This window comes from Lynx rufus, unplaced genomic scaffold, assembly GCF_022079265.1.
Source record: "Lynx rufus isolate CCGP_SWC_20201006 ecotype Redwood Valley unplaced genomic scaffold, mLynRuf1.p SCAF_29, whole genome shotgun sequence".
Lineage (NCBI taxonomy): Eukaryota > Metazoa > Chordata > Mammalia > Carnivora > Felidae > Lynx > Lynx rufus.
In genome coordinates, this window is record NW_025814844.1 from 8970001 (window position 1) to 8989244 (window position 19244).

At 39.8% G+C, this 19244-nt stretch overlaps 1 protein-coding gene across 3 annotated transcripts in view; it reads left to right on the forward strand.

The window, feature by feature from the left end:
* L3MBTL4 (L3MBTL histone methyl-lysine binding protein 4) overlaps nt 1-19244 on the forward strand; it is a 368508-nt gene that overhangs the window by 122629 nt on the left and 226635 nt on the right. For all 3 annotated transcript variants that reach the window (XM_047090320.1, XM_047090321.1, XM_047090322.1), the window contains exons 9-10: nt 565-650; nt 2733-2843. In XM_047090320.1, the coding sequence (XP_046946276.1) occupies nt 565-650; nt 2733-2843 (197 nt within the window). The remainder of the gene's footprint in view (nt 1-564; nt 651-2732; nt 2844-19244) is intronic.

The following is a 19244-nucleotide window of genomic DNA, read 5'->3' on the forward strand; positions in this document are numbered from 1 at the left end:
TGACCTGAGCCCAAATCAAGAGTTGGATGCTCAACCGGCTGAGCCACCCAGGTGCCCCCAGTTAGAATTTTTTTAAACATACAGTGCTTTGTACCATGTTATACCAATATATAAGTTGCAATTATAAATGGCAAACCTGGGAAATTGCAATTACAGAGACGTAATTAAGAGAACAAAACCCTAATAGATGCAGAAGTATTGGAGAAATTGGAAAGATTTTCAGTTTATGGTCTGAGGTCAGACAGGGATTGTGAGTGTTTTTTCAAACTTTCTAAAGAGGCCTTTTGGGTGTAACCAGGCTCTGCCAAATACCCACCATTTGACCTTGGCCAACCTGTTTAACCTTGTTGAGTGAATGAATGAACCGATATATGAGTGCTTGCTTGCCTTAGTGGGGATGAAACAGCCCATTCAGAGGTTAAAATAGACTTAGGTAATGTATGTGAGGTTCTTAGCATAGGGGCTGTTAAATAGTGAGCAGTTCACAGAAGGTCAAATGTCTTATAGTACATGGGAATCAAAATATTAGTGAGTAATTTTTTGATACGTATATGTATTTTTCAGGTTATCCTGATCCGGAAAATTTTTCCTGGACAGAATATCTGGAAGCTACTCAAACTAATGCTGTTCCTGCCAAAGTTTTTAAAATGGTGAGTTGTATACTCTCTAATACACTCTCAACTTGAAACTGTGTACATGTTGACTTAATTTTGTCAGCTCAAATTATTCTAGTTTTTTCTTTTTAAATGCAAGTGTTATTTTCATAACCACTTTGCCTGGTTTTCAGTTAAAACTACAAAGGAGGTGACTCATTTACTATTGTTCCTCTACACAAAAGTAATGATGGTTTCCCTTCTTACAAAGCACCGTAGCCCACCCTAGTACAGTTGAAAGCCCCTCATCAACCCCTAATAATGGCAGAGTCCTTCATTTCTGCTTGTCTTAGTCCACATGGCAGGAACTCTGAACTTTCACAGTCTTGGGAACTGTTTGAATGCCAACGATGCCATAATAAAATAGGTGAACTGTATGCAGTGGGTGTGTGTTACAGGTTTATCCATTTTGAGGGAAACATTGCTTTTAGCATTTAGAATACCAGTTTTTAAAGTTCAAATTTGTACTTATACCTTTATTCCAGGGTTGAACCAAGCATAAATTATTGGGGAAAAGACAGTGCACTGATAGTACAGTTAGAGATATTTATGTTGTAAAGTGGTTTTCAGATTGTTCCCTTTCAACTTAATTGTGTGCTCCAGGCTTCCTGATTCATCTTTAGTCAGAATTTTATATAGCGAGCTTCTACATACGATTTCATTTATAGAAAGTTTTCTAGGGATCAAAAGGGATTTTAAACAAAATTCTGTTTCGTTTTTTAAAATGAATCTATTATAATAGAGTGGATTTAGAAAATGAATTTAATCAAATTAAGAAAGCCAGAAGTCCTGGAGTGCTAGAAAGGACTTCAGGAATTGAAAAAACTCGATAAGCAAAGTACCAGCTGCTGGTAGTTAAGCTCTTTCTCTTTTGCTTTCTGTCAAAACTCATTTTATTTTTCCAAGAAGAAAATTACAAGAAAATAAAATTATGATTTCGTTAAAAAGGCAAATTCCAGCCTCTGACATGGAGTTATCATGGATTCATCTCAAGCTGTGTATCTTTGGCATCTGCAATATGAAACTATTACCTTTGTTATCAGGACAGTGACCTTGGGGAGAACAGAAAGATTTTCAAGCATCAAAGACCTACTTGTAGTCAGTATATTCCATTTAGTAGACATAATAATGCATTTTAGAAGAAAATATACTTCCACAAAAGCTGGAGAGAAGCAAACCAGATATTGGAGAAAGATTTAACTGTTTATTATGTATTATAAGGGTTTCCTATTGCCATTTCTAGACTTACAAAATTCAGTACAGTTTCATTTTCAAAAAAGTCGATTGAATATTTTATGTGTAATAGCTTTCAGAGTGACTTTTTACCAACCTATGAACACTGCTGGAGTTCTCTTTTGACTTTGATTTTTTGTATTTAAATTTCATTGGTGTCACTGATTTGGTAAGTCCCAGTGTGCTTTTTCCCACCCCATTTTCTTTAGGATTTCCTAAGTGTCCTCATTATAGACTCCTGGTTCCTAGGATTTTTGGAAGAAGCTTAAATTAAAACAGTTTTTAACATGCTTATGTTACAGATAAGTAACAAAAGCACAGGTTATAGCTTTAAATTACATTGTGGTATGATTCTAAAATAGTTTTAACTGTCAAGAGTTATGCAGCTTTTATCTATTTTAAAATTTATATTTATAAAGGATTATGTTTATGTTTTTCTAATTATTTAGTAAATACTTTTGTCTGCTGAGTCATACTCTACAAAACTGGACAGTGAGAGTGGTCAACAGTTTTTTGATTTATAAAGTTAATTTCAGAAAAAATTAATCAAATAGATAAATTGTTAATAAATTAGAACCTATTTTGAATCTTGTGATTGTTAATGAATATATGATTTAATCTGTCTTTTTAGCTATCTTGAAAATGACCAAAAAATTCTTTCTCCTCTCACAGGTTTTTATGAAACTGGATAAAATAATATACACGAAGTGTTACGTGTCCTTAAAACTAAATTCCAGTTGTGTTCAAGGTCTAAATGCAAAGTCAGATCAATTGCACTTTAGAAAACATGCGATGTGGCATCTGAGCAGTGGGATTTTGCTGACTTTGGCTCTCTTGATGTTTCAGCGGCCACCCCACGGTTTTCTGCCCAGCATGAGGCTTGAAGCGGTGGACAGACGGAACCCCAGGCTAATTCGCGTGGCTACAGTCATCGATGTGGATGAGCAGCGGTTAAAGGTAGGAACTTGCCAGAAGTGCCCTGCTGTTGTGGCTCCAATTTCTTGGCTCCGTTGGAGGAGAAAACTTCCACTGATTTCGTTCCTAGTCCCAGTTCCTGGATACAGAGATTTCCAGCTGGCTGGTACCTGACACGGAATCTGTAGATTAGACACACAACTGATTTTGAGTGGGATTCTAACATATTCACGTTGGGATTTGCTGTTTAGACTTTCTGTGTTCTTTCTTTCTTTCTTTCTTTCTTTCTTTCTTTCTTTCTTTCTTTTGTTCTTTCTGTCTTTCTGTCTTTCTTTCTTTTGTTCTTTCTCTCTCTCTCTCTCTTTCTTTTTTTAGCTGCCTTTTGTCACTATTATCAGCTATTTCTTTGAAATAGTCATTAAACACCTTAACAAGAACAATTAAGTCTTTGTTTTCTACTGTTCTTTGTTAGAGCAAAGAAAAATGAATAAAAGGACTTTAGTCACTGTAGCTAAAACAAAAAGTTACATTTTGATATAAATATTTGATGAACAGATTTCTCTACTGTTCTTATTGTGAAATCTACTTTTTTAAAAGCACACATCATCAAAACTAAATTTTCTTAGAAGCTTTTCATTTTTTTGTACAGAGCTGAAAGTTGTGGTATTCAATAATTATATAACATATGACAGTTCAAAAGTTATTTTCCACCCAAACACAGTTTATTTCATAATAATAAAAAGATTCAAGTCAACTACTTTGAAAATAGGCACTATCAAGAAAGATGCTTTTATGTGTGATGTACAGTTATAATTTAAAATAAATCTTATGTGCTATATGCTGAATAATTTATCTCATAAAGAATAATCAGTACATATATTTTAGTAAACATTTAGTACATATTTAGTACATATTTAGTAAACATTATAGGTGTTTTCTCTTACATATATTGTTATTAATATTTTATTTTAAATTGAATTTTAAGCATATTGCTGAAATTATTATTTGTGGCTCTTTATTGCTTACTCTTACAGCACTTACTCTGGGAATAACTTTTGGATATCGTAATTACTTTATAAATTCACGAATATTTTGTTATTGAAAATGAACCTCAGGTTTTTTTCTCTGAATTCTCTTTTAACTTTTATTATACAATTATTGCATTTATAGGAAAAACTCAATAGTACATCAAATCTTATTTAGAATTCTAAGTGACAGATTGCTTTCTTGTGATTCATAAGCTATGTATCGTGGTATCCAGTTGAATGTATTTGCCAGCTTATTTATGTGATCATATTGGGCTAACACATTACCTTGAAATATTTGAAAAACTTTAGTTCCTAAATTGAATTTAGTGTACTTCTTATTTACTATCTCAACATTGATCCTTTTAAATCTCTGAGAATTTAGCTGGTCCTTCCAAAGAAATATTTCATGTATCTTCTCCTTATTCTTTCTCTTCCATGGTAATTGCTTTGTCTTTTACTATAAGGAAAGAGTTGAAAAATCCCTCGTTTCTCTGACAGGATTAGAACCTTAAGTGTTACCCCTGTGGTTGTGAGTGCAATGGAAATCCCGTTAGGATTTTAGGACTAAATGAAGATGTGTTTATGCTGCTGACATTCTCTACCCTGTGAAATGGTGCTTTATAAAATGGGAAATGAATTGCTTCCACATACCATTCAATCTGTCAGAATGTTATCAGTCCTGGAATGGACATTAATGTCTTAGGGCTTATAGAGTACTTTTGACCTCACCAACAGCCTCTGCCCTCTTATAGCCCATTCCTGTGATGGAACCTCCATTTTGCCGTGGACTCTCCATGCTGCATCCACCCCCAGTCCTGCAGTTCGGTATATCCTTGTCCTGTCCCATGAGGTACAAGGAGAAAGATTGTGGGCTGGCAGTTTTCTGAATAGACACAAATTATAGAAAAGATTCAGAAGTGTGGCTTAAAATTCCATTCATCAGTGTTCCCAGGGAGAAAAAGGCATTGAAAATGAGTCTCAAGTGTTTTCCTCTGAATTCTTGTTTAAGGAAATTGAAGGCAGTGGATGGGACTCTCTCTGCAGTAGAGAACACAGTTGACACTTCCCTGATCTCCTGTTTGTCCAGCACCATTTGTTTATTAATATGCTGACCATATTGTTCTGTAATTTTCTCTTTTATTTATTAAAAAAAATTTTTTTTGTAATTTTCTCTTTTAACATCTATCTCTCCAAGACTGTTTTTATCCCTGATACTGGCACATAATAGGTGCTTAATAAACGTGTGAATGAGTGAAAGAACAGATGGCACTGCATATATTCTGGCATCCTGTTATTTGAGTAATTGTGTGAAACAAAAAATACTCTTCTCTCATTCCTAACTCCGGTCCTGATTACTCACTCTTCCATTGGAAATCCAGTTCAACATAATGTACGAAAGTGACATAGGATAAACGGATCTGGGTTTGAATGTCAGCTCTGACTTATTTAACTGTGTTATTAGCTTGGTTACTCAGTATATTTGAACTTCTTCTTATCTGTAAAGTGATGTGGTTAATAATGCCTACCTTGCAGGCTTGCTGTGATAATTCAGTGAAGTAACAAATGTAAAATACCCAAAAATGTGCCTGACTCTCTCTAGCACCGTCAGTAGTAACTGCTGTTATTAGCCAGTGCAAATGCCCTGTGCTGCTCTCCCTGGGTGCCTTTATTTTCTGTGCTAACAAAGAGGCCTCATGAAAGGAATTGTCATCGGTAGGTAGAGGAGGAACAAGCCCACAGTCTGTGGTGAGTTCGAGGGGTACTCCCCTGGGAGTGCTCGTGCTCATATGGTATTGTGCTGCATGTTTGTGTCTGACTGCTGAGAGTAGAGTCAGCAGGTCAACCAAAAAAATTATACTAATGATGATGATAATGACCACGATGGCACTTAATTTTATCAGACGACACTCTTGTAAGGGCTTATATGCATTAGTGCATCCTCATAGCAACCGTGGGAACAAAGGTGCTATTATTATACTCATTTTATGGATGAGGTAACTGAAGGCCAGGGAGGTTAAGTAATTGGTCCAGGGTCACAAGAGGGAGAGAGAGAGAAAGCACAAGCAGAGGAGGGGCAGAGAATGAGGGAGAGAATCCCAATCTGCCCTGTGGTACTCCCTCTCACGAACTGTGAGATCATGACTTTAGCCAAAGTTGAGAGTCAGAAGCTTAACCAATTGAGCCACCGGGTGCCCGGGGGGAACTGGGTTTAAACCCTGGCTTTCAAACAGAGTTTTCAACTCTAGAGTTTATAGTCTTCCTACTCTTTCTATTCTTATGTTTTAATCGTTATCATAAATATCCCACTTCATAATGGGAGAGCAGATGTCTAGGGTGGGGACCGAGTTCCCTCTTAACCCACCCTACTTTGTCCTTTGTGCTGAGCCCACACTGCCTGTCCTCCCTGGAGGTTTGGGCGGTGGTACTGGCACTCCCTGGCAAAGAGCAGTAGATCCAGAAGACTAACTTTTTTCCTTTCTGCCACTCCTCAAATAGTAGTTGACCTTATGTGCTTGATTAATTCTATTTTTAAAGGAGCTTTTTTGAGATATAACTCACACACCATAAACTTCACTGGTTTTGACTATATTCCCAGAGCTGTGCACCCATCACTACTATCTAAGTTTAGAACCTTGTCATTCCTCCCAAAAGAAAGCTCATACGCCCTAGCAATGACTCCTTGGTCTACATCTCCTCGCAGCCCCTGGCAATCACTAATTCCATTTTCTGTCTCTGTGGATTTGCCTATTCTGAACATGCCATATAAATGGAATCATGTAATAAATATGTCATCTTTTGTACCTGGCTTCTTTCACATAGCATAATGTTTTGAAGGTTCATCCATCTTGTAGCATGTATCAGTAGTTCATTACTTTTTATTTCTAAATAGTATTCCATTGTACAGATGGATCTACCACATTTTGTGTATCCATTCATCATTGTAGATGTTTGGGTCATTTCGGTTTTTTGGTTGTTTTGAGTAATGCTGCTATGAACATTTGTGTATGTTTTTTAGTGGATGTAAGTTTTTGTTTCTCTTGGGTATATCTCTAGGAGTAGAACTGCTGGATCATATGGTAACTCTTTTTTTAACATAAAATGTTTTCCATAGTGGTTGCACCATTTTACATTCCCACCAATGGAATATGAAGGCTTTAGTTTGTCTACATCCTCACCAACACTTGTTATGGTGTTTTTATTTTATATTTTAAATACTACCTAGCCTAGTGGGCCTTATGTGTGCAGATACAAAGAATGTGAATTATTACAGTTGACATGTTGCCGCCAATAGTACATTGGCCAAAAGGAGTAGGATGCAGTGACTTCTTAGCGGTTGTAGTAGAAGTGATAACAGCAGTAGATATGGTGTCAGGCTCAGAAGTCACAGAAGTGTTATCAGTAGAGTAAGAAGACCCAGTTATTGAATATGGACCTTGTTTCAGACATTTAGCTAAGTGTCTTATGTATTGTACCTTTATCTTCACAACAACTTTTTAAAAAACTTTTATTTTTATTGAGGACTAACTGACATGTGACACTGAATTGGGTTCAGGTGTGCAACATAGTGATTCCATATTTGATCACCACAGTAAGACTGGTTACACAAAGCTCTTACAGGTATGGGTTATTTCTGCCTCACAGTTGGCATGGAGACTTTAAGTATTGACCCAGAGTTCACAATCAGTAGTGGAAGAACTGGCTGTAAACTCAGATGTTTCTAATTCCAAAGCTAGTGCTCTCTCATTTCAGATATTACCCTCTAGCTGTGATAAGCCATAGGAACTAGAGACTATAAATTGTCAGTGTTGGCAGGACAGGGCAGTGGCAGCCTGACTCAAGATATTCTCCACTCTTGCTCTTTTAAGTCCACTGGCACTAGTCAAGTCAGATATTCTGATTTTCATACTGAAAATATTAATTTGCTCATGTGTGGCTCATGGCCTATGAAGTTTTTCTTGCCATGGCAGGTTTTTAAGATGCTATTTCCCTTGTGTTGATTACTGTGTTTATTAATTACCATAGTTACTTTCTAATAAATATTTATGATATACTCAGTGTGTATTATGTTCAGTTTATAGCCATCTTTTATGTTTAATAATTATTCTTTTGTTTGGTTGCACAGTATACTCTGTTATATTTGAAGGCCCATTACTGTCACCTTATCAGGAAATGCACGTTAAACTACAATAGACGGATGGATGCTTTTAGGAAGGTTAGCCTTTATTTAGGAAAAAAAGTGTATTCTTCTACAAATTAATGTAAAAGGAGGACTTAAAACAGAAATATTTGATAAATATTTGCCCTGTGGGAACCACAGCTAAGCTGTGAAATGAATTATAAATGAATTCCAAATAGATGCTTTAGGAAATTCTCTTGAATCATTAATAAATTGAGTGTCTTCAGCAAGTCTTTTCATATTTAATTCATTAACTGGATGTATTTGTGGCATTTCTAAATGAAATAAAAGCATCATGACAAAAATTGTCCAATTGTCATGGTAAGTTGTCTACTTGTGTGACCAGACTGTTTTGAATTTTTGGGCAGACCAATAAGTTCAAAGCTTTTGTTTGAAAAACCTGCAGGTGGATTAGTGCAAAGCAAAAGTCCAAATACAAGTCAGTGAATGTTCATTTTAATTAAGGGTTTCCTGTGCTTCGAGAAAGTTGCTTGACCCCTATGAGTCCTTGTTTAATTATCTGTCAAAAAGGGAGCAGAATTGGAATATATCACCTCTCTTGCCACTGTCTCTAGCTGGGATGCATTTTTGAAAATGGTTTTGAAATATGAGGACAGAACAAGATACTAACATTAAAAATGACTGTCCTTTGAGCTAAACTTCTAATTAACGCCCATTACAGTGCCACAATGATTGATGACTGTCTTCATTTGGGAAGGAGACTGGGACAAATTTCAAAAATATTATGACCAATTAATGAAAAGATATTTTTTAAGAGTAGGTGAAACTATAAATTAGTGTCAGCCATGATTTCCAGATTGGTTTACGGCAGGTAGAATGCCCTCCCCGGTAAAGGTGCATTAGTGTAATTATAGTAACAGCAAACAGCAGCAACAATAATATCGGTGATGGCTGACTCAGTTGTGGTGCCTACATGTTGCTGTTTATGTGCTTTTACATTTTCATATTCTCTTAAACCAGACAGCAAGCCTATAACGTAGATGCAGGTGAAAAGACAGTCACACGTAGTAGCTTAAGCCACTTGTCCAAGGCCACCCAACTACAGCCGGAGCTTGTAACCCATAGGGCAGCATCTCTTCCTGTAAAGGGACAGCAAGGAACTATTTCAGCCTTTATGGGCCTTGAGGTCTCTGCCGCAACTCCTTGCTTCTGTGGTTTAGCACAAAAACAGTCATTAACAGTATGCGAGCAGATGGGGGTGGCTATGTTCCTGTAAAACTGAGGACACTGAAATTTGAATTCTCTATAATTTTCACATGTCATGAAATACTCTTCTTTTGATTTTTGCAGCCATTAAAAAAATATAAAAACCAATCAGTTTTTAGCTCACAGGATGCACAAAAACAGATGATGGACCCTGTTTGGCCTGTGGACTATAATTTGCCAACTCCTGTCTTAATAGATATACCAGACTGATTTGGCTATGAGAGAGGAACTTACAAAGTTGTTACTTTTAGTGTAAACGGTTTTGTATTCTTGCCTTATTTTTTTAAATATTTTTGAACGAAACCACATCTATGTTTATTTTCCAATCTAGTTTTAGATATTCAGTGGAAAGAGGTAGAAGAGATGAGCTATACCATATAATTAATAGCTTCTAGACTTAAATATATTTCTCCTCGTATCAATTGATAACCATCCATTCATTTGATTTTCAGTGTGAATGTAGTCAAGCTCCCCAAACGATGTATAATCTTTCATAGGGCAAGCTTCCTTGCCACTAGAATTATACTCTCAAAGAAATGTAAATAGATACTTACCTTGAACGTTTTTATTAAAGTCTCTATATCCAGAACAGAATCATATGCCCAACAGCACCGCCAGGAAGAACTGCCCTGGCGATGACTCGGATGTCCCACTCTGGAGCCATTGCTGGCACTCCTTAAGTAATCCTCACCAAGCCCCCATCTCACCAGCCTGACCTGTGAGATCTAATGAGATCCTGACATGTGATTATTTGGCTGGAGGCATCAGCTTAGTCATGAGCAGAATAGAATAGAAATAGAACATTTCACAGTTTTCTGTGCAGAACACTGTCTGTGTAGAAACTTCTTAAATAAAGATGATGATGTTGTAGCACTAGTTGTTCTTAACCCTTATTTTAGGATTATACATTTCTTTGAGCGTCTGAGGGATGCTACAGATTGTTCGGCTGCAAAATGCACATACCTGTGGGTACAGATGCTGGATTATATTTGTGTTTCAAGAGTTACTGGACTTTTTAGTAAGGATCTCATTTTAGGCTAACAATTCTCAACTTTAAAAAAAGGTCTTCCATTATCTGTAGTCTGTTGCTTTATTCAGTGCTTTATATTTACTCAGGAAGTATGAGACCCCTTGCCTGCTGTGATAACGAAACCTCTTGTTTCTCAGATGTTCAGTCAGAACGTGCAGTGTGGACCTGCTCTCTTCCTTCAGGGAAAACAAGAGAGTCTGTTGGATTTGCCTTGGCTTTGGAGGAGATGTGCACGTTTTCCATGGTTTTCTTGAACAGAAGCGTACTATTTCTGACCAGCTGCAGTTTTGACATTCCACATGCCCTTACTAATACTGATACTTAGCTAATTAGGCTGGATATCATCTCTTTTTCTCACATCTTGCTTTATAGGCACTCTATTTTTACCAGTGGAAGAATATCTATCAAAAATAAATAAGAGCAAAAAACTCCCCAGAATAAAGTGACTAGGCAAGAGGGTGAATACATCTCCCATCTTGTTCTGAAATCTGTGTCATTTCTTGTGAAATAAGAAAAGATGATGGATAGACTCAGGGAAAGCAGCTTCTTCTGTGAGAAGAGAACAAGTGAATTCTTACATTAGATTAATTTATTTCCAAAATGGAGTTGTATTATTTTCCCACTGCTGCTGTAACAAATTACCACAAACTCAGTGGCACAATGCATATTTCTTTAGGTTGGCAGTGTCTCTAGGCTCCAACCAAGATTTCAGCAGGGATTCCTTTTGCATGCTCTGGGGGAGAACCCTTTCCCTTGCCTTTTCCAGTTCCTAGGGCCTGCATCTGCTCCTTGGCTCATGTTCCCTTTCTCCACATTCGAAGCCAGCAGCATAGCATCTTCAAACTTCTCTCTGATATTTCTGCCTCCCACTAATCAGGGCAGTTGTGATTACCTTGGGCCCACCGGAAACCCAAGATAATTCCCCCATCTCAAGATGACACCTGCAAATTCCCTCTTGCCATCTCAGGTAACCCTTTCACAGGTTTCTGGGCTTAGGATGTGGACAACTTTGGGAACCATTATTCTGGTTCTGCAGACTGCAGTAGTACTGGACAAAATTAAGATGCTCATTAAAAAGAGGGAGAGGGGGCTTTTACTTACTAAAATCAAGAGATTTTACTTACTAAAGAGACCATTCCAGGAGCAGTGGGCCCTGGGGTGATGTTGAGACTTGGAACCTGCCCTCACAAGCGAGTTGGGGAGGTAGGTTAAATCACAGTTCAATATGGGGGGCATGGCACAAACTATTGAATGTTGTAAAAGCCCATTTGCAAATGCAGCAAGCCTTGTGAGCAAAGATGCCGAGGGGCAGATGGCTTCTCCAGGAGAACAGTTTTTCCTCTCTTAGAAAAAGTATAGAACATGCCTTGTTTTATTTGCATTTCCAAACACCAAATGCCTTTATTTACTATCGTGTAGAGACAAAGGAGATTTCAAATTTAATCTGTCTTAATGTGTATGTGTGTGTATGCATGCATGTTTGTATCTATATACACATTTCTTCTTTTTTTTTTTTTAATTGAAAGCCCCTTGAGCCAGTGGTCTGTACACGATCTGTGTTTGGACCAGTGAGCAGAGGAATCGCAGGAAGTTGCATAGCTGTGGGAGCCACTGGGGCTCAGCTGTGGGAAATGGGCCACAGGGGTCTGCAGCACAAATGGTTGCTACGGGTCTTCTTTTTCTACTACTGCTTCTTAGGGGCTTGTTCCCAGCACTTTCTACTCCAGGACTCCGCCCAGGTGTGTGTGTGTCCTTGCTTCCTTGGCAGAAACAGGGCCGAGTCATGGAAACAACGGGACGGGGCCATATTCACTGGGACCCAAGGGGTTCTGGTGATAGAAAAAGAAGGGATGTGTAGATCCTGTAAACTCAGAGGATGTATTTGTGTTCCAGGGCCATTGAACCAGTAGGGAATGAATCAAAGTTGAACCGAAGACGGGGTTCAGAGATACAGGCTGGGCAGGATGATGGCCCCAGCGAACAGGTTGATGATCTGGTAGGCAGGCAGGGCAAAAACTGGAAACAGGCACAGTTGAAAATGTTTAGGCAATATTCCACATCCTGGCAGAACTGGGTGTGGCAGGAACTGGGTGTTGCATTTCAAGGGTGTAGTACAGGGGAGGGTTTTCCACAGCAGCAGGATCCAGATCCAGCATTACCTGGAAGAGTGCAGAAAGGGAGAATCAGGGCCTCCCCCAGACCTGCTGGAGTCGGAATGTGCTCTCTTCTCAAACATGAACAAGGAGTACTTATTCACATTCAGAGAAAGGCAGACTGCGTGTCTTCTGCCCTCGTTTTTAATTCTCTTCTCCACATGGGTTGAGGAGGGTGGTGCGTGTCCACTGCCCTCCACGGTAAGCCAGGCATGAGTGGCTGCTTTTGGATTCTAAATTCAGCAGACATTAAGATCTGGGTGGTTCTCTGGGGAGCCCTCTGACCTGTGATACTGTTGTAGGAAAATTAAGTCATCCAATTAACGCTTTCAAATGTATGCTCCCTAATTTGGTGTCCACAGTGAGCCTTTATGTCAGAGAGCTGAGAGGCTGGCACTCAGTCCTTGGACTCCTAATGTAATGATCAGTATTTCCCTGTCCTTTTCCTTTGGGTAGCAGTAATCATTCTTGTAGGGTCTATGCGGTTACATTTACCTTGTTCTCCTCTACCTCTTTGCTCCTTTTGAGTCTTCTCATTGGCTTCTGTCCTTAACCTCTTGCCCAAGGCCTTGGTCCCTTTGTCTTTTAAATTTTTTTTTTCAACGTTTATTTATTATTTTTGGGAAAGAGAGAGACAGAGCATGAACGGGGGAGGGGCAGAGAGAGGGAGACACAGAATCGGAAACAGGCTCCAGGCTCTGAGCCATCAGCCCAGAGCCTGACTCGGGGCTCGAACTCCCGGACTGCGAGATCGTGACCTGGCTGAAGTCGGACGCTTAACCGACTGCGCCACCCAGGCGCCCCTTGGTCCCTTTGTCTTTACTTCTCTGTTCTGGTAGCTCTGAAGCCTGAGTGCATATTTAAAATGCCCAGCAGTTTGGGAGCTCCTCAGGTTATTCTAATGCACTGCCTGGGCTGAGCACCTCTGCTGGGTTCTATCTCCCTCAGAGAACTCATCCACTCCGCTGGTTGTCAGGACCTTTTATTGACTGATAACTTCCAAGTTTGTATCTGTCTGTTTCCATGACCTCTTCTCCAGAGCCCCAGGGTCATATATTTAACTGTTACTTGACATCTTTTATATGTTTCATGAACTCCTCACTATATAGGCCCCAACCCGTTTCTCCCTTAGGCATCCTCAACTTAATAATGGCAACTTACCCATCAAATTGCTCAAACCAGACACTTGGGAGTCATTCCTAAAATTTACCCATCTTGAAACAACCATATGCAGTCAACCACCATATTCGATTGATTCTGACTCCAAATACTATATCCCTAGTCCCATTGCTGCTCTCCATCTCATGACAGTCACCCTACTGACAGCTGACATCATCTGTCAGTTGGACCACTACAGTTACCTCCCAGCTGCTCTCTGGATCCACTCGAGATCCTGTCCGTCCATACTATATAAAGATGCCAGTGTGAACTTGAAAACATGGGTTGGATCACATGACTCTCCTGCACACACTCTTTGGTGTCTTCCTATTATTTTATTTATTTATTTATTTATTTATTTTTATTTTTTTATGTTTATTTATTATTAAGAGACAGACACAGAGCGTGAGCAGGGGAGGGTTAGAGAGAGGGGGGAGACACAGAATCCGAAGCAGGCTCCAGGCTCTGAGCTGTCAGCACAGAGCCCCGCGCGGGGCTCGAACTCACAAACTGTGAGATCATGACCTGAGCCAAAGTCGGTCGCCCAGCCTACTGAGCCACCCAGACGCCCCGAGCCACCCAGGCACCCCATTCCTATTATTATACTTAGATGAAAAAGAATCAACTCTTCTAATGTGCCCCACTAATCCTGTGTAATCTTGACTTACTTCTACAATCTTATTCCACATTTTATTACCTTTAGAGACCGTTGTAAAATTTGGAAGAAAATAGAAAAATACTAGGATTTGGCTAGTGACTTTTGAATTCAGTTTGAAAAATTATCTTTTCAGCTGAAAGTGATACTTCACTCTTAACTTCACATGAAGGGATCACACATAACCCTCTCTTCTGCTTTTGAAAAATGCCAAAATCATCTGTTGAAGGATTGGCTATATTCAAAACCAGTGTGGGCAATGACAGCTATTCCGTGACCAACTTCTATAACAGGCAACTGGCAAAATTCTTCACAATTTATTGTAAGGTGCATCTTGATTTAATAATCAGTGAACTGTAGTACAGGGTGGGGTGAGGGATGTGCATGATAGAATCAGGGAAATAGGAGAATTATTTTTTCATGGTTTTTTTTTTCCAGTAAAGATTTGCTTTGTGAGGTTAGAAGATGCATTTTTTTTTCTAATATGTGAAAGTGGCCTCAATTTTATGTGAATGTACCAAAGTTATAAATGGACAGTGAAGCCCAAAGAAAATATGTATAAAATCTCTATGTATGAGCTACATGTAGATGCTTTTAGGGCCACTCAAAATCAGTAGGTTCTGGGCTGACTTCAGAGGTTTTGCGTAAAGAACCTTCAGTGAAGCAGGTGTTGTTGTCTTGTTTACCATGTGCCATGTCTCTGGCATTTGTGTCCTTTTACAAGTGGACTGTCTTCTCTTTCTGCTCTGAGTGTCTCTCCGTAGCCCCTCACTTCACTGACAGTGTGATATTCACCCATTCTCAAATGGTTGCCTGTTTGCAAATTTCTGAGTGAGGCCAGAAAAATCCTATGCCTGGAGAAGAATGAAGAGACATTCCAAGAGGTCTAACTTTAAATTTATCTCTGCAAGTGTCCAAGGGAACCGTAAGTTCATTCTTGTGATTGCGCTCCATTTCCCAAATCAGTTCATGTCCCCATTCTCCAGGAACACCGTTTCCCACATCCTCTGTCCTCACGTCCTTCTCCTCATTCCCCTTTTGTAACCTTGGCTTCTCATTCTCTGGGAAAATGGAAGAAATGCAGAGTAAAATTGCTCCTATCCCCATGCCAAATCTACCTTTCTATCCTTGTCCAAATATACATACTCAAAATTCCTACTTGTTGCAGTGGGAGAATTATCCATGTTCCTGTCTAATGATCCCTGCTTCTGTAAAGCAATTTACTCTCCTCTTACATGAATTTAATTTTCATCATAAGACTTGTGGTTATCTGACATTAAATTATGTATTCACTTATTTCTTTTATCATCTATTTTGCCACTAGAATGTAAGCTAATAGAGGAAACCCTTTTCTCTCTTGATTACTCAGGTACTCTTGATATCCCCAGTGTCCATAGCACAAGTATCTGGCATTTCAGGAGTGGCAAATAAATATTTGCTGAATGAATGAATGAATGAATGAATGTGAGTTGCAAATAAAAATGTACTGATAGATTGTTTGCTGTAATGAATTACTGATTATTAAGGATTAGTTATTCCTTAATGCACAAATGAGCATTAACTCTTGGCATCAGCTGTGTGCCCTCTACATATTCCCTCACAAAAGAGTAGCTATTTATAACATCACATGGAAAATTGGATTAATTGGCAGTTTGCTGTTACTAATACACCTTTAATAAGCAGCGTGATAATGGTAAGCATGGCCGACAATGATATAATATTTGAATAACTGCAGTCATGCATTATTTCATTGTATATGATCCTTTCTCCCTTGTAATATTGGCTTTGTGAATCATGGCAGTTATAACAGTGTCAAAGAAGCATAGCCCATTATGGGGCCATTATACTAATAACACATGACAAACAGTGGCACCGTGGAGTAGTAATGGATGCATAATGGATAATAAATGGTTGGAATTCTGAACAGTAATGCTTGCTAGTGATTTGCTCGTAATAATAACCTTCTCTTAAAATAAATGTGACTTCAGTGTCAAAACTGCCAGCCGCCTGAGGGGTGCACATTACTTTTTGAGGGCGACCCATTTCACTTGGCTTAAACCTTTCTTTGCTTCCCAGCTGATGAGGCATATCCTGTGACAGCCTATGCCCACCGTGTCCACAGGATATCTCCATTGGTGAATTAGCATGGCATATCTTAATAAATAAGAACCCCCAAATTGATATGTCCTGGAATATATGAAATATCATTACATCTTCTCACTTGCTATGCTCCACACTGATTATTTCCCATTTGCATCTGAGATTCCTGAATGAACAGTTTTACCGACAGTGCTTTGTGCTGCCTTCAGGAAACTTGCTGCCTTGACCTCTGCGACATGCTCCCCGAAGCCCTGCTCACCACTCTTTGCTGTCTTTGATGTTCCATCATGACTTTTGAGGCAGCTCCCTCTTGCCAGGGGGATTCATTACTCTGGCACCTTCCTCCTAGATGGCATTGCTGCTTGGCACCTTCCTCCTAGTTGCTCCGAAGCTCTTTACCTCCTTGAGCCCTGGGCATTGCAGTGAGACCCCAGTGTTTTGCTCTGATTATTAATTATAATTTGTCTGTCACTATCCAAGAGCCAATTCAGTGCTTCCCTTCTGTTGAAGCTCATCTTAATGTTTCTATTTCAGTTCCCCCCCCCAAAAGCTACATTTATTCAAGAATAATATCATAGAGGTCCCCTTCTAACCCCAGGTGTCCATCACTAGTCCTTCAGATTCCCCCTTCTGCTTTGGCTGTAGCCAAAACATCCCCCTAATTCTGCCATTCCTACCATCTCATGACGATAGGGCTCAGTGTCACTTTTTCAAGACCATATTGCCACTTGTCCAGGTGGTAGATTGTTATCCATAGTGACTACCAATAGGCTCTGCACAGTAATCATGGGGACATTCCATCTCTGCTTTCTCTAGTATGGTATCCACTTGGTACATGTGACTGGAAAATGTGGCTGAGGAACTGAATTTTCAATTTCAGTTAAGTTTAACTAAATGGATTGCCACATGTGAGCAGTGACTCTTGGATTGGATAGTGTAGCCGTAGGACATTTGGTGCAAGTGGAAGTGGTGGCTGGTGCACATCCACCTGCAGAAGTCCCTTGTAGGGCATGAGGGGTCAGTTAGCTGCCCCCAGGAATCTGATCCTGTATTGGATTTGGGATCATGCATGCTCTATCCCTGCATCTTTTTGGTCAGCTTGTGTCTGAAGGTCAGGCTTCTTCTGTCTCTTTTAACATTACTAGTGAATATCACAAGCTTACAAGGTTGAACAGATTTTTTTTACCCCTTTTGGAAACCAAAAGTATAATTCAGATGAGAGAAAAGAGGCTGGTTAAACAGTAGGCAAAATCAATAATTACTCAGTGATTAATTCTCAAGACTGAAAATTGTCTAAATATTTAAATTGACCTTTCTGCTCTGCCCTAAAATGTGTTTTCAGCAGTGTGAGCATCGTAATAAATATATGCTTCCTTCCTAGCCTAATAGAATATGTCTACAGTTTAGCAATTTAATAATTATGCCCCAGGACTAGATGTGACCTGCCTATCATTGTCACAATTTAAATTCCTTGTCGGACAGTGGGTACCCTGTCGATTTTGAAAAGGCCAAGGACCTTCATTTAATACTCCTTACAACACACGGTTGTTTCCTTTCAACTTCTACTGATTTATAGAATTTTAGAATTTAGGCTTTACTTTGGGAGTGGCACTGAATTTGCTGCAGTTCAAAGCAGGTGGCTTCAAGGGAGAAACAGACCAAGGAGCACACAAGAAAAGAGAAACACAATAGAAACTAACATTTTTAGGCCCTGGTATTCATTTCTTTAAAAACGTTTATTATACAACCGGTGCTCAGAGTGCGACACGAGAAGCAGAAATAAGACAAGGGACTCTTTTAGACTTGAAGTCTCAATAAAGATTAGAATAAGTGAAGCATATTGAGAGTAGTGCAGAATTCCTGGGTTTTGAGGTAGTGTTTTATCTTCCCCTGATAAATACCAGACATTTTATCATAAACCAGGAATAAATCCGATTAGCAGGTGGCGAAATGACAAACGGAGTTGAAATAATGGCTTTATTAATGTTGAGCATGAGCGCTTGCAGCCACAGGGAGTGGGGAATGCGTCGCTCACATTTCCACTGTGAGCATGTGCCTTCTGTGAGTAATGTGACCTTTTCGTCGGCCATATAATGCCCGTAAAGAGAGACTGAAGAGAGAGGAAAGCACCCTTTAGATTAACTTGAGAGGCCACAGTGGCAGAGAGAGGGGGTGGGGGGGATCAAAGAAGCCTGATGAATGGAGAGGGCACTGGAAGCAGGTGGGCAGAGAAGTGGGGAAGGCCACGTGGGCCCAGACCTGCGCTCTGCGGCCCTGAGCTCAGGATCCGCTGCTCCTGATACGTACTCCTCTGCATCAGAGCTTCGTTGCTTCTCTCAACTGCTTCGGCGGCGGGGGGGGGGGGGGGCATGAATGTATTGACATCTGTGGGAATGTGGGTCTGAAAGTAACCATGCTTGGAATTCCATCCAGGTCACCAGTGCCGGAGGATGATACAAGCCCCTGCAGCCGGAAGCTGTGCAGGGCAAGGCCACCTGTGAAAGCCAGTGTCAGCCACTGGGGGCCAAGAAAGAGTTCTAGTGAACACTGTCAGGAACGGTTGAAGTACTGGGGCTCTCTGCACCAAGGCAACTGTCAACAGCTGTCTTAGGCCCAGGTTTCTAGATTTATCTCTAAGTTATTCAGGCCCCTGCTTGGCCTTGCCTTTTGGGTTGAACTTCTGATTTTGAACGGATTCCTGAAGGAATATTTGTGAAGGCTCTTCTGGTGCAAGTGAGAGAAATCCAAGGCTTCCCCAGCATAGACTGGGAAAAAGGGGGAGTGGGAGTAGCATTTGTCTCACTGAAATGGGAAGAGATGTGTGGAGATGATGCCCAGGGTCTCTGAATCCAGGGTCTCAGGCAACTCTGTCAGTCTTTCCCTCCAGATCTCTTTCTCTAGACCTTCCTGACTGT